The sequence below is a fragment of the Sminthopsis crassicaudata genome, chromosome 4 (assembly GCF_048593235.1).
Source record: "Sminthopsis crassicaudata isolate SCR6 chromosome 4, ASM4859323v1, whole genome shotgun sequence".
Taxonomy (NCBI): Eukaryota; Metazoa; Chordata; class Mammalia; order Dasyuromorphia; family Dasyuridae; genus Sminthopsis; species Sminthopsis crassicaudata.
In genome coordinates this window covers 419,270,937-419,284,887 of record NC_133620.1, presented here as the reverse complement: position 1 = coordinate 419,284,887, position 13,951 = coordinate 419,270,937, and the positions used below count along the sequence as shown (strand labels likewise).

The following is a 13,951-nucleotide window of genomic DNA, read 5'->3' as shown; positions in this document are numbered from 1 at the left end:
AGGAGATAGTAAATGCTTGCTGACTAACTTCCCCTTTCCTCTCAGAAGTCATCATCATTGACCACTCTTCTATTACAAAGCCTCTTAAATCATCTTTGAACCTATTATCGATATTTCTCTAGTTTTCTAGCTTAGTCAGCTCTACAAAATCTTATGCTCCTAAAATCCAGACTTTAGAAATCCAGGGTTGACCCTACAAGATTAAAAAGCATCAGAATAGCATATTAATTAAGGCTTATTTTACAAATATTATCATCACAATTTGTGTCTTTTCATGAAAGTAAAAGAGAAATCTCCCCAAACAAGAAAACAGAGACACATACACACACATATGTGTGCACATATGTATCAAAAGAATAAATTTTGTTTAATTTTTATTCATCATTATCATTTCTCATGACAAAATTATAATTTGAATTTCCTCCCAAATCTTAAATTTTTAAAAAGTGATGTTAGTGATTGTATATGGAATAAATGTTTTATTATACAGAAGGAAAAATAATCAAAATAATGTTTTCCTTGGTATTTTGATTGCCTGCTCTTATTGAATATGTCTAGCATGCATAACAATTCAAGAAGTTGTTGTCATCAATATTTAAATGTTATTTAAAAGAAAAAATACAATATAATAATAGCAGGGTAGGAACTCTGTGAAAGTATCAACAGAAACAAGTACAAAGATAATGACAATTAGAAAGTTTTCTTTAATTGGAATTAAAATTTCACTTTAGCATTTAAAATATAGCATTAATCTTGTATACTAAATATTTAAGTTTGATATCTAATCTAATAAATAAATACTGATACATACACATATGTACACATACATATACATATATATGTGCAAATATGCACAGAGACATATATATACATATATATTCATATGTATATCCAAATATATATGTATATTCACATGTGTGTATGCCCCAAAACTTAGTACTGATAGGGTATCTACAGCTATTTACTTTAAAACAGAAAAGCAAATTGTGTAATTTTTGAGCATTTTTTTGAAGGTTGACTGACAGTCAAAGGGTTTGGTTAGAAGGAGTAAGAGACCATGTGTAAGGAAAGTGACCTCTTCCACATCATTGTCCTGGCTGAGATCCTCACCCTTTCCATCTGGGGGAGTACCTATACAGGATGAAGATGGCACCACCAATCTCCATATCTTCCTATTGGATCTAAACCCAAGGTGTAGACTATGCCATATTTTACAAATCTCTGCCCTGCCCCTGGAAGTTCTAAGGCTTATCCATTCCCTTTCCTTTGCTACTAAAAGGCATTAGACATGTTGAAAGGTGGGATTTTTTGTTTTGGTTTTGCCATTGTAAATTATATTTTACTTCTTTTTATTTTCCCCTACCACCTTTAGGGAAGAAAAAAAGAAGGAAGGAAGGAAAGGGGGAATGGAGAGAGGAAGGAAAGAAAGAAATAAGGAAAGAAGGAAGAAAGGAAAGAAGGAAGGAAGAAAGGAAGGAAGGAAGAAGGAAGGAAGGAAGGAAAGATTATGTTGGTAGAATATATATAGCAGGGTAGCATTCTCTTGATGAATTTTGATGTTATTTTTTCATCCAATTTCCCTTCATCCATGCTTTTATAAAGTTGCTTCTCTCAATTATCTTTTTACTATATTAAAATATAATTTAAATATTTACAAAAAATGTTGACAGCCACATAGTATTTGTTGATTTGTTGTAAGAATTTTGTCATTTTATGACATTATTAAATATTAATTACACAATAACTACGTATTAATATGTACTATATTATTAATAGTACATATTATATATTAATATGTACAATATTATTAATACTACATATTATGAAAATATATATACATTTGTTTAGAATGCTCAATGAGTTTTATTTTCTTAAAAATTGATCTCATTTGGATTTTAATTAGGGTCCACAAGGAAAACCTGGTCTTGCTGGACTTGCTGGTGCTGATGGGCCTCCTGTAAGTAACACTAAATGTCTTTTTTGACTTTATATATATGCAACACAAATTCATAATTAACACATCTTGTTATAAGGCTTCATTCTCAAGCTAGTAATAAACTAGTATTCGAAAATACCATTATCATAACATCTTGCTTAAATCACTGGTGTTCTGTTGGTTATTTAAGGCTATCCATAATCTATTTCTAAGCTCCTTTTATAGACTTATATTCTAATTCTTTGCTTTGGTCAAGTTAGATTTTCCCAGCATGATTTTGGGTGTTCATCCTTTTCTACATCTAAACTTAAAAGTGTTTCCCCAACCTTTCTATCTAGTTCTATTCATTCTTATAAGGTAAAATTACTGCCCTTCCATTTTCATGAAGCTTCCCAGGCTACTCTATTGAATAGATATTTCTCCCTCTGAATTCATAATACTTGTCAATGTCATTCATGTCCTAATTAATCATGCATCTTTACATTATCTGTATTATTTTATTTAACTACTGGAAGATTTGACTTTTGCATTATAACTTACATTTCAATTAATTTGTTTTGTTTCTTGAGTATAGTGCAATTTTCTTAAAGAGTCAATACCTCTACTTTTTCATATCATTCACTCTATGTTATAGAACGTTCTAGCAGAATCGTACAATTATAGGTATGCTCAGTGACTATGGAAAAATCAAGAATTTATTGTTCTTTTCATCTCATTAGTTTTCAAAAACAGTAAATACTTTTATATTGTTCCTATTTAGCTGAGTACTTACTTCCATAATACAAATCTCTGCCCATCATCAATATCCTTTTTTAAATTTTTCGCAAGGGGTTCCCCTAATATATTGACAATGAAGGCAAATCTGAAGGAACATGTGGAATACCCATTGCATGTCTTTGTCTTACACTATGTGACTCACCTGTCTTTTACCCCTGACTATACAGCTAACATAATATTAATTATTCAATGAGATGGCATATATGATTATTGGTTATTTGATCACTTGTCAAATAATCATTATTTGAGAATTGATTACATTTCCAATTTAAAAAATATGTTTTTGAGATCTCTTTCTGTATCCACACTCTTGAAACTTACTGGAAAAAAATTTGAGAGTTTACTTTGTAAAATATATAAAGATTGATGCTTAAAAAAAATTTAAAAAAAGATTGATGCTTGATTATTTTAATTGAAATAGATCATTTACATACTTCATTTACATACTTTTCAAGACTTCTTTACATGCATAATCACATTGGTCATACTATTGATTAGTTTGTAATTTTTAACCCTATTAATGGTTGCTAACGTTTTCATACATTCTCATTTGTCTTCAGCATGACTGCCTTCATCTAAAAATATGAAAGTCCTTTAGAAAAATTTTATATTTAAGTAAAGTTAAGAATTATCTTCATTTCTAAATAGCAATGATGTAAAACAATAACTATAAAATAAAAACAAGAAATATACACATAAAATCCAAAATACAATCAAAAACTAAATCTGAGAGAAATAATTTTTCATGGTCATATTTTTGAAAAGCCATTGATATCCTATCTAACTATTATATATATATATTTTTTCTATTCAGGGTCATCCTGGCAAAGAAGGCCAATCTGGAGAAAAAGGTGCTCTGGTATGTTTCAAAGCATAAACCTCAATGTTCATTTTCTTTATTTGCGTAGGAAAATCCTTTCAAGTTTGTAAACCATGTAATGTACTTGTTCTTTCAAAGTTGTTAGTTATTCATATGAATACTAGAAAGCAAACCTGCTATTCAATTCATGCATGTCCTGACAGATATATTTATTGATTGACATTTGACCAGTTTTGCTAGCATTTTAATTTTTAGACAGCATTGGCTTTATTTATTTTAGTTTCCTCAGGATATAATAAACTGGCATATGGTTTGGAAAGATAACCTGTAAGTTTGAATTTCCAATTTGGTAGCTTATGCTTTTTAATTTCTAGTTCATTGCTGGAGGGCAGGCCTAGACAAAGATTTAAAAGTACATGTGACACATGAGGAAGAACTTCAAAAAGTTCCATTGGAATTACAAAATAATTTCAGTGAAAGGTATTTGATTATTATGCTAATGATGAAATCAGACTCATATTTTAATTCACAATTTTCTTTTAGATTTTCTTTTTTGTCAAGTAAGAATAATCCTTTACACATGTAATTAATTAGCATGTTTAAATAGAAAAAAATTCAATATTAATCTGAGTTTACATTGAGAAAAAGAGAAAATCATCTTCATTGAAACCTGTTGGTTCTCGTTGCTAAAAAAAATCACTAGTTTTAAAAATCCTAGCATTGTTATAAAACCTAGAACCCACATAGTACAGATGTAATTCGAAAGGAATCCACATAGGAAATCAATATCTGTTTGATCATAGACTTTCAATCATTTAAATGTAATATGTGATGGGGTAAATCATCTAATCTCCCTGGGCATTTTAGTTTCTTCAGGAATAAATGAGAGTGTTTTATATGTTGGTCTCTAAAATACTATCCTATGATTCACTGGAAAATGACTTTTTAACACTTTGGAAGTCTTGTGTGGATGCTGGGAACTCTTTCAGTATGTTTTAAATGCATTTAAAAAATGCAGGTTTGCAAAGGAAGACAACTACATTGAATTATAATGAATCAAAAGAAAGGCTCTGTGTGTGTGTGTGTGTGTGTGTGTGTATTTAAATTCAGATAATAGGTTAAAAAGCCCTGAATTAGAGATATTGTGGTTAGTAAGCCTCTCTGTTTTTCAGCGTCTTCACTATCCACTAAGAGATACTTTGATTAGAGAGTCTCTTCTCTGTAGAGAAGGGGTTTAGCCTTTTATTACATTATTGTTCCAGTCTCCAGCTGTGCCTCAGCTATAGTTTTTAGACCAAAGTGTCATTTTCTGGGTCTGCACCTCTCTCCCTTGTTCATGGGTTATGATTAATAACCCTAATCCCTATAGGAAGGGCTACAATTCACTTCAAAAGCCATTCTTAGTCAATGGCTATATAATTCTTAAGGAATTTTCTTGGACAATGGCTCTTCAATTTGTCTTTTTGTTAAGATTATATTCTAAACTTATACTAGATTTCCTCTTTGAATTTTATTTAAAACCATTTTTGGCGTTTTGTCATCTTTGTTACTTAACTTGAGGCCAAAAAACTATTTTAGTTCTTAGATCTTATTTCTAACCCCAATTAAGGTAAATTAGGACTCTGCTTCTTTTAATGGAAAAAAAAAAAACTTCCTGAAAATATGGTAAGAAAAGTTTTAGCTTTAATCAGTTTCTGTTTTATGAAAATAAGAATGGTTTTATTCACTAGCTCAGGTTGAAAGACACTTGACTATCCCATTTCTCCTCAGCAACACATCATAGCATTGTCTCTCCTATATCTCCTTGAATATGTTTTTGATAAAGAAAACACTAAACTGTTTAAGTTTTTGTTGTTGTTTGTTGTTTTTTATATCAGGGAATCTGATATAGATATTGCCTTAAATTATAATTTTATCACAACTGGAGACAACTAAGTAGCTAGTTTGTATATTCACTCAATTAAATATAAATGATAAAAAGTCTCATGAATCTGTCAGAATTTTCTTTACAAATTAGCAATATATTGCAGAAAATTTTCCTCAAATTCAATCTAAAAAAATAAACTAAAACTAATTATCATTTAGAAAAAACTTATTTGCAAAAAAAAAAAGTTCTTTATGAATTAACAAATAAAATTTATTTTCAATTTATTCACTCTTTTTCAGGGCCCTCCTGGACCACAGGGTCCTATTGGTTATCCTGGTCCGCGTGGTGTGAAGGTAAGTATTAAGGATTCTTCTAACTGACTAATTTAAATACGGAAATCTCATTCTTATTGGATCTTTCTAATTTGTTATATAGGGTGCTGATGGTGTAAGAGGTCTTAAGGGCTCTAAAGGTGAAAAGGTAAGGTTTGGTTTTTCCATGTTTTATATTATTTCAATATAAAGCTCATTTATCTTGGCTAAAGTATAAACAGTCTAATTTTAGCTAAGAGCAAAAATCATGTGAGGGAGAAATCTTTACCTAATCCTCATCCTAACTTTAACTCAATCTTCACAAAAACATTTGGTTCCTGAACATGATTGACATTTTTCATTGAATTAGATTGTAGTTTCCAGAATAACTGACAAAGAGTTGTTGCGGTTCAGAAATTACATGTCATCCTTGCCATATCTTTGTTGAATTTCTTTATGTTCTCTAAGGGCCACCTCAAATGCTTCTTAATATAACCTTTCTTGTTCCTCTCAGTCAATTTTCACATATCTCTTTCCCTGACTTTTCCCTCACTGAATATCTTTAGATTATTAAAACTACTATATTTCAAGGTGCTTGAACAAAGTACTAAGATTTTTTTAAATCTTTACTTTGCTTGCAGCACCTAGCCTTGTGTCTTGCATGAAATACTGTATTCAGCAACCATTTATTCATTTATTAACATGAATATCTGTATAACATTTTATACACAAATCATTAAACTGAATGTATTAGTATTTTTCACAATCTTTAGACACTATAATTTTTGCAAAAATATTTAATGGCATCAAAATTATGTGTTTATATACCTTCTCGCATAAATTTAGCATAGCATGTAAGCTTCTTGAGGTCAGAAACTATTTCTTATTTTGCTTTGTATGTTCATTTCCTGTTACAGTGTCTAATAGCATACTCAATATTTTATTGTGGGTTAAAAATATATTGTAAAATTATCTTGGCATTTGGACTCAGAAGACTAATTTCAATTTCAACATTTTTACTTACCTCTGTGGTCTTGTTACAGTCACTTCATTTTCCTCATATATAAAAGAGTGGGTTTGGACTAATTAACCTTCCAAATTCCTCCAGCCTAGATTCCAGAAAGATAAACATCATTCATTTACTTCAGGACTATTAGTAATAAAATTCAAAGCACATAAGAAGCCAGAGAATTCCATCTATTTTTATTTTTGGAAGGAAACACATTTTAAATTTGAGTTTTTTATTGATTCCAAAGATGTTGTAGAGATGGTTGTATATAAATAGCCTAAAGGATTATCCAAAAACCAACAATTCTGCCATTAATGAATTATCATTTTTTTTGTGTACTCAATATTATTTCCTTAGGCTTCAACTTTTGGTAGCTTCATATGTTTGGGTACTTTGCCCCTAATGCATATTGCAACCCTTCTGTATCTTAGTACACAGTTTTTTATTAATTGTTATAACAAGAAAAAATAGCTGCTTTTCATATGCAATACTTCTGATTATGTCATTACTTGCTGGCTAACCACCTAGTTTTGCTTACCTGAATTTTAACTAGGAATGTCCTCATATTATGGTCAGTCTGTCTAGGCATTTATTAAGCTCTAGGATGTGCCAGGCAGTAAGTAATCATTGAGAATACAAAGAAAGGAAAAAGATAGATTTGTCCTTGAGGAACTCACAATCTAAAGAGGGTATCAACAAACATATACCAAAAAGAGGGCTATATTCAAAATAAATAGGTAATAATTACAGAGGAAAAACAGAATCAAGAGGGGATAGACAAATCTTCCTATAAAATGGTATTTTAACTAACACTTAAGTAAAATGAGAAAGACAGGGGAATGTAGAAGAAAGAACATGGAGAACAGCCAGAAAAAAATGCCCTAGCCATGAGGTAGATTATGTTGTTAGAGAAAGATCAAGGAAAGTTAGTTTTTCACTGACCATTTTAGAAATTATCTTACTAGAAACTGGAAGATCTTATGCTTTTCTGGAGTGTTGTTTGAAAATCCAGCTTTTTGGGAGAACTAGGTGGTGCAATGGATAGAAGTCAGGAGGACCTGAGTTCAAATTTGGCTTCAGACACTTAACACTTCCTGGCTGTGTGACCCTGGACAAGTCACTTAACCCCAATTGCCTCAGCAAAATAAATAAATAAATAAATCCAGGTTTTTCTGCCTGATTCATAGAAGCATAAGAACTTTATGAAAAGACCAAACTTATATGAGTATGTGTATGTGTGTGTCTATTACCTTCATGCATACATTAATTCTCGTCAGATGACCACATTTCTTTTATTCAATGATATTCTTCTAATGCATTTATATGTGTATTTGTATTTTTTACATCTAATTTATTTAAATTGTTAAATTCATTTCAATGGCTATTTCCCAACTTTCCTATGTATAATCTGAGAACAAGAAAATATCCTCCTTTATTCTTATAGAAATATTGCTCCTAAGTCAATCTTAAGCTAGAATTTAATAAGAAAGATTCAGTTCCATTCAACATAAATTTTTGGAGCCCCTACTATATGCCAGGCATTGGGATACAAAAATAAAAAATTAAGCACTCCTGGTTTCCAATATACTTATTCTGTTGGGAAGAATGATATGTATTCAGTAAAATAATACAAAGTAATTTCAGGAGGGTTGAGTAAGTCCTATGAACTTAAGAACTATGGAAGGAGAGGTGAGGAAATGCCAACCTAAATTAAATCTAGAATGGAGTTTTAGGATTTCAAGAAATAATCATGATGAAGAAGAACATTCTAGAAATGAGTGGAAAAGTCACAATGGTAGGTTGGAGTTTCTTAAAGAAATAACATCAACACCATCATCAAGTAGCTGAATTTTAAAAATATTGAGTAGGGCTTAAATCAGTATAATATGAAAGGGAGTGTAATGAATTTATCTTAGTAATGTAAGTTGGAGTGCTATTTTGAAGGACTATAAATGACGATTTATCCTTAGCCTTGGAGAGTCACAGAATCAGGGATTCAGGAAAGTGAATCAGGAAACTGACATGGTCAAACCCAGGACTTAGAAATAACTATTAGCAGGCTTTGGAGCATGGATCAAAGTGATAAAAATTTATAAGAAAGGAGACAAATCAGGTGTCTAGGGGAAAGATGAAGAAGCCCTGAATTAAGGTGGCTACACAGAGTGCGATGTGATAAGAATAGACAACAAATTCCAATACATGATTGAAAGATATTGAAGTTAATGAAGAAGCATTTATTGATCTCTTATTTTATGCCTATTACTGTGTTAAGAGTTGAATACAAAGAAAAGCAAATCCTTGACCTCATGGAGCTCCCATTCTCCCATTCTAATGTAGGAAATCACTCTCTCTGTGTGTGTGTGTGTGTGTGTGTGTGTGTGTGTAATTTATGTATATTCAAGATATGCAAGTATAAATAGAAGGCAATCTCAAGTAACAACGTGCACCAGAGGTGGGTGAAACTGAGATGCTGAAGAAAATCAGAAGATGTGTAAAGGAATGTGGAAGTTGAGCTGCATCTTAAAGAATGCTGAGGGTCTGGAAGGTGAATATGAAGAGAGAGAAGATATCATTCATAGGAGACAAATAAGGAAAATACAAAGTTGGGAGATTATGTGTAGCTTATGAAGAGCAACAAGCACATAGCTTATTTGTATAATATGTACAGAGAAATAAATTAAAAGAAACTAGAAATGGATTGAAACCTTAAAATTGACTGTGATGTTGTGAACATAGGTGTCTAGAAAAGAGATAAGATTTCCTTCTTGGATTTCAAATGGAATTATATAAAAGCAAAAGTTCAGCTGTCAGTTGGTGGTAGAAGCCTAGAATTTAGGATTGAGGTGAAGAATAGATATGTAATTTGGGGAATTATCTGAATGGAGATAATATATACTCATTGGACTTGAGGAGATAACCAAAGGTTAGGGGACTCAGACTCAGAATATTATCCAATATGGATGGTCTGTAGTTGGATAGCAAAAAGATAAGTATCAGCGTCTAGTATCTAAAATCATTAATGGATATGTAGTGCTTGCAAGGAATGTTCTGTCCCATTCATCATGTTAGATATTGAGTTGATTGCTAACTTTTTTGCAGGAGATTATGAATGGAGACAGTTTAGCCAATATGGTTCTGTTTGCTCTTATATACATCATCATCACTCCTAAATACAATTGGGTCTATCTTTCAAGTGCATTAGCCAACCTATATAACGGTGAAAGCTTTTTGAAAAAGAGATTGCTGGGGGCAGCTAGGTGGAGCAGTGGATAGAACACCAGGCTTGAATTCAGGAGGACGCAAGTTCAAATTTGGTCTTAGACACTTAACACTTCCTAGATGTGTGACCCTGGGGAAGTCACTTAACCCCAGCCTCAGGGAAGAAAAAAAAGAAAAAGGGATTGTCTTTTTCCTTTCTTTGTATCTTCAGTTGTTTAGCACAGTAGGTGCTTATTAAATGCTTATTGATTAAGAGCACATTATGAGGAAATTAACTTTGCATAAAAAATACTTTTGAATTAAGTCTTCAAAATTTTTCTGTTATTAGAGTTTACCCAAGGATGCTTTTGATAAGTCTACAGATGAGCTTTCATCCCTGTTCTCAGTAACCAAATCATTTAATCCTCCTTCAGTTAGTCCAGAAATCATTAAGTGAATAAGAATAATAGAATAAAAACTTATCCTGGGGTTATTTCTAGCCTGAACTCATACAAAAGAAAAAATGAATGAGATAACAGCAAGAGTATTGGAAGATCACTCACATTTACATAGGATTTTATGTCTTCTAAGGCATCTTATCTACATCTTCATTTCTTGTCAAGCCAGAACATGTCTTTAATAGCTTTAAAGATAGGTTAGTGTTGGGAGGATCAATGCTTTTTTACATACTTTTAACCAGGAGTTTTAGGGGAGTCCTATTTTCAGATTTACAAATAGCCATTTATATTGTACTTTTACTATTATGATAGAAAATATGTGAATCAATTGATGATTTCCTGTGCTTGAATTTCTCTGACAAGCCTTTGAGTATGTGGGTCATTAACTGATTTGTAGACTTTTTATTTGTATTCTTGTAATTATCTAGATGGTCTTTGGGAAAATAAAAGCATCTAATTCAGGTGGGAAAACTAAGCTGTATTGTTGATTTCCTTTGAGTGCCCCCTTACATAGCTAGAATAATTTAGTTATTCAAGTATAAGGCCCAGGGATTTAATTAAGCATTCGATAAGCATTTTTTCTCGTATTCTACCCTCCCCATTATCATGCTAAAAAAGATATAAAATTTGTGTTTATTTAGAAATAGAACTTGGGGTTTAAAGGTTCTATTATACAATATTTTATTTCTTATAATAAGTAAAAGGCCAACATTTATCTTCCCAAATATTACCCCATCTTGTCTTTCCAAAGAAAATGCATATATTGAAGAAAATATTTGAAGGCCAGATAGAAAAATTTTCATGCACATGAATTTTTTTGTCAATCTCCTTTATTTTTTTACAACCTGGAAAGTTAATCACAAAAATGTTTCTGATTATGAAAGAAAAAATCCTTATATGTTTATTTTTATGGGCTTTGTGTAAATAGTATATAACCCATTTATTTAAATGAGATGTTGTTAGGTCAGAAAATACTTCTAAGCCACATTGCCTCTAAAAAGCATAGATAACTAAAGAATAAACTATAGAATGATATCAGTATTCATTTGTCTAGTATACTGATTCTCCACATTCATTTGAATGAATAAAGCAATGTACACTTTTGGCAGCTTCCTCTTCCCTTACTCCCCCCACCTCCACCCAAACAAAATATGCTTTCAAATAATAGAAATCAGGCTTAATTACCTTATATTTTCAAAAGTATCTTGAATGAGTTTGGCATCAATCAAAGAACAGTTTAAATGAGTAGAGCTTTATCCATTTTGTTTCATCTTTGTAAGGAAAAAAAAAAAACAAACAAACAAACAAACAAAAAAAAAACTTCATGGTTCCTGCTAAGATCCTGAAAGTTTAGTATAGATAATTTTTCTATTTACTATTCTGAAAAACAGTAACATGTTTTGAACATATGAGGATATTTTGGTGATACTATCAAATTCTGAAAATTATAGTGACACTGTCAGTATATATTGTCAATTCTAAGGCCAAGTACTGAGTGTAGGAATTGGACAAGCAGTATTCAACAACCAAACCATCAGTTATTATTTGTCTACGATAGAATATCATAAGAGTTTAGAAGTTCTATTGGCAATGAATTTAAATAAAAACTGTACCTGGTGTAGATGTTTTTCTCCCTTTTTTCTCCTGTAAGATAAGAGTAACTGATGATTTGCAGGAGGTGAGGAAGATGCTTCCCAGGATTCATTCATGAGCAAATTTGCCAGCCCATGTATGGTAGAAGTTGTGAAAAAAATTCATAGATAAGAGAAATCATATATATATGGAAAAATCTAAAAGACCTTAGTTGAAATTTAGGAGGGAAATATTTGATATTTTATAGAATCATACATTAAGAAGAAATTCCATATGTCACCTTATCTAGTCCCCATTATAAGCATGAAGCTGTCAATTATAAATGTCCCAATAAGTAATCCTTCAACCTCTTTCAAAGACATTATAAAGAGATTTACTATCTCCTGGAGCATCCCTAATGAGAAGTTCTTTTTTTTTTCTCTGTATCTCCTAATGGTTCAGTCCAACATGGTCAAATCCAACAAATAAAGGAAAGGTGTTTAAAGATAACTTTTCTAAATGTTCCTTTTCTTGATTATTTCCCAGGACCTCTATTACTCATAGGATTAAGAATGGGAAGAGATTCAATGGATTATCTAACCTATCTTTATTTTGTAGATGAGAAAATGAGGCCCAGAGATGTTCAATAATTTTCCCCAAAACATAAAAGTAGTAACAAGATTTGAACCTTGTTCTGTGATTCAAAATCTAGTTCAATTTTTCATATAGATAATAACAATAATTAATAATAGATAATAACTAACATTTCCATAGAACTTTAAATTTCACAAATTACTTTACATATAACATTGTAATGTCACAAATCTGTGCCCTAAGAAAGAGATTTGCCTATTGTCCCACAGCCACTAATGTCAGAAGCAGGACTGGAACTTATCTTTCTGATTCCTAGTCCAGTATTCTGTGCATTACACCAAAGTGAGAAGATCCTGATCACATGCTTTTGGAAAAAACTTGATGTTGTTAATATCTTTCATAGCCTTCGTAGCTTATCTACAAAAAGAGGAGCATGAATCAATCTCTTAGTTACTTTCCAAGTGTAACATGATATGATTGTAATTCATGTGCTGCTAAAGTAGACAGAATTAGGATTGAAATAGAGTTTCTCATTTCATGTACAATCTCTAGATCTCAAGCAGCATTGTTTCCATCTATTTCATTTGATAAATTTGGATTGATCATTTGGGGAATTAACAGCTCCATTAATTGACAACATCACTACATCAGAACAATCTAGGACTTGACTATCACAATGGGTCTATGATTTATTATTAACGGGTTTATGACCAATATGGGTAGCTCTTTCAAGATGCAGATCATAGTTCATACACAGCTACCAATCCTATGCAATCAATGCCTTTGTCTTCTCATAAGTATTCCCTCTGTCTTATTGATGGGGCACAGATACCAAATGGAGTATCCATTACTATCGATTTTTCATTATCTGTTCATCATTTATCCTCATATACTGCATGATTTGCTCATCTCTGCAAGTATATCTACATTAATCTAGTTTACTTCGATTTAATGATTAGACATTGAAAAAACAAAGTTTTATAAAGTTCAAATCTCATTGATAGACTTTTCTTTATGGATATGCCCATGTTTAAAAATCAAAAGCTCTAAAATGATTACTAGTTTTATCTTAAATAATAAAATATTTGAAACATGACAATCATGTAATTATAATGTTATACTTTGGGAAAAACATTAGTCAATAGGAAATTAAGTGGTCATTTTGAGCTTTTACACATTGGTCATAACCAAATCTTGTCTTTCCCAAAGCCTGCTTTTAATACTCCTGTTAGAAATTAAGTATTTATTCATTATCTGTTTTGAAAAATTAAAAATGAATGAAGAAAGTTTCAATTTATTGTCAGATATATGAAATTACTTGGTTTTTGAAGTCAGATCGAAATCAAAATGTAACTTGGCTATTGGATCCCTGAGAATGTTAATAAGTATATAGCTCTTCAAAGAAAATA

The 13,951-nt window shown here is 31.2% G+C and overlaps 1 protein-coding gene across 1 annotated transcript in view; it reads left to right on the top strand.

Moving 5' to 3' along the window:
- COL11A1 (collagen type XI alpha 1 chain) overlaps positions 1-13,951 on the top strand; it is a 257,944-nt gene that overhangs the window by 115,917 nt on the left and 128,076 nt on the right. The window contains exons 25-28 of the mRNA XM_074262824.1: positions 1,904-1,957; positions 3,528-3,572; positions 5,700-5,753; positions 5,836-5,880. Of these exons, the coding sequence (XP_074118925.1) occupies positions 1,904-1,957; positions 3,528-3,572; positions 5,700-5,753; positions 5,836-5,880 (198 nt within the window). The remainder of the gene's footprint in view (positions 1-1,903; positions 1,958-3,527; positions 3,573-5,699; positions 5,754-5,835; positions 5,881-13,951) is intronic.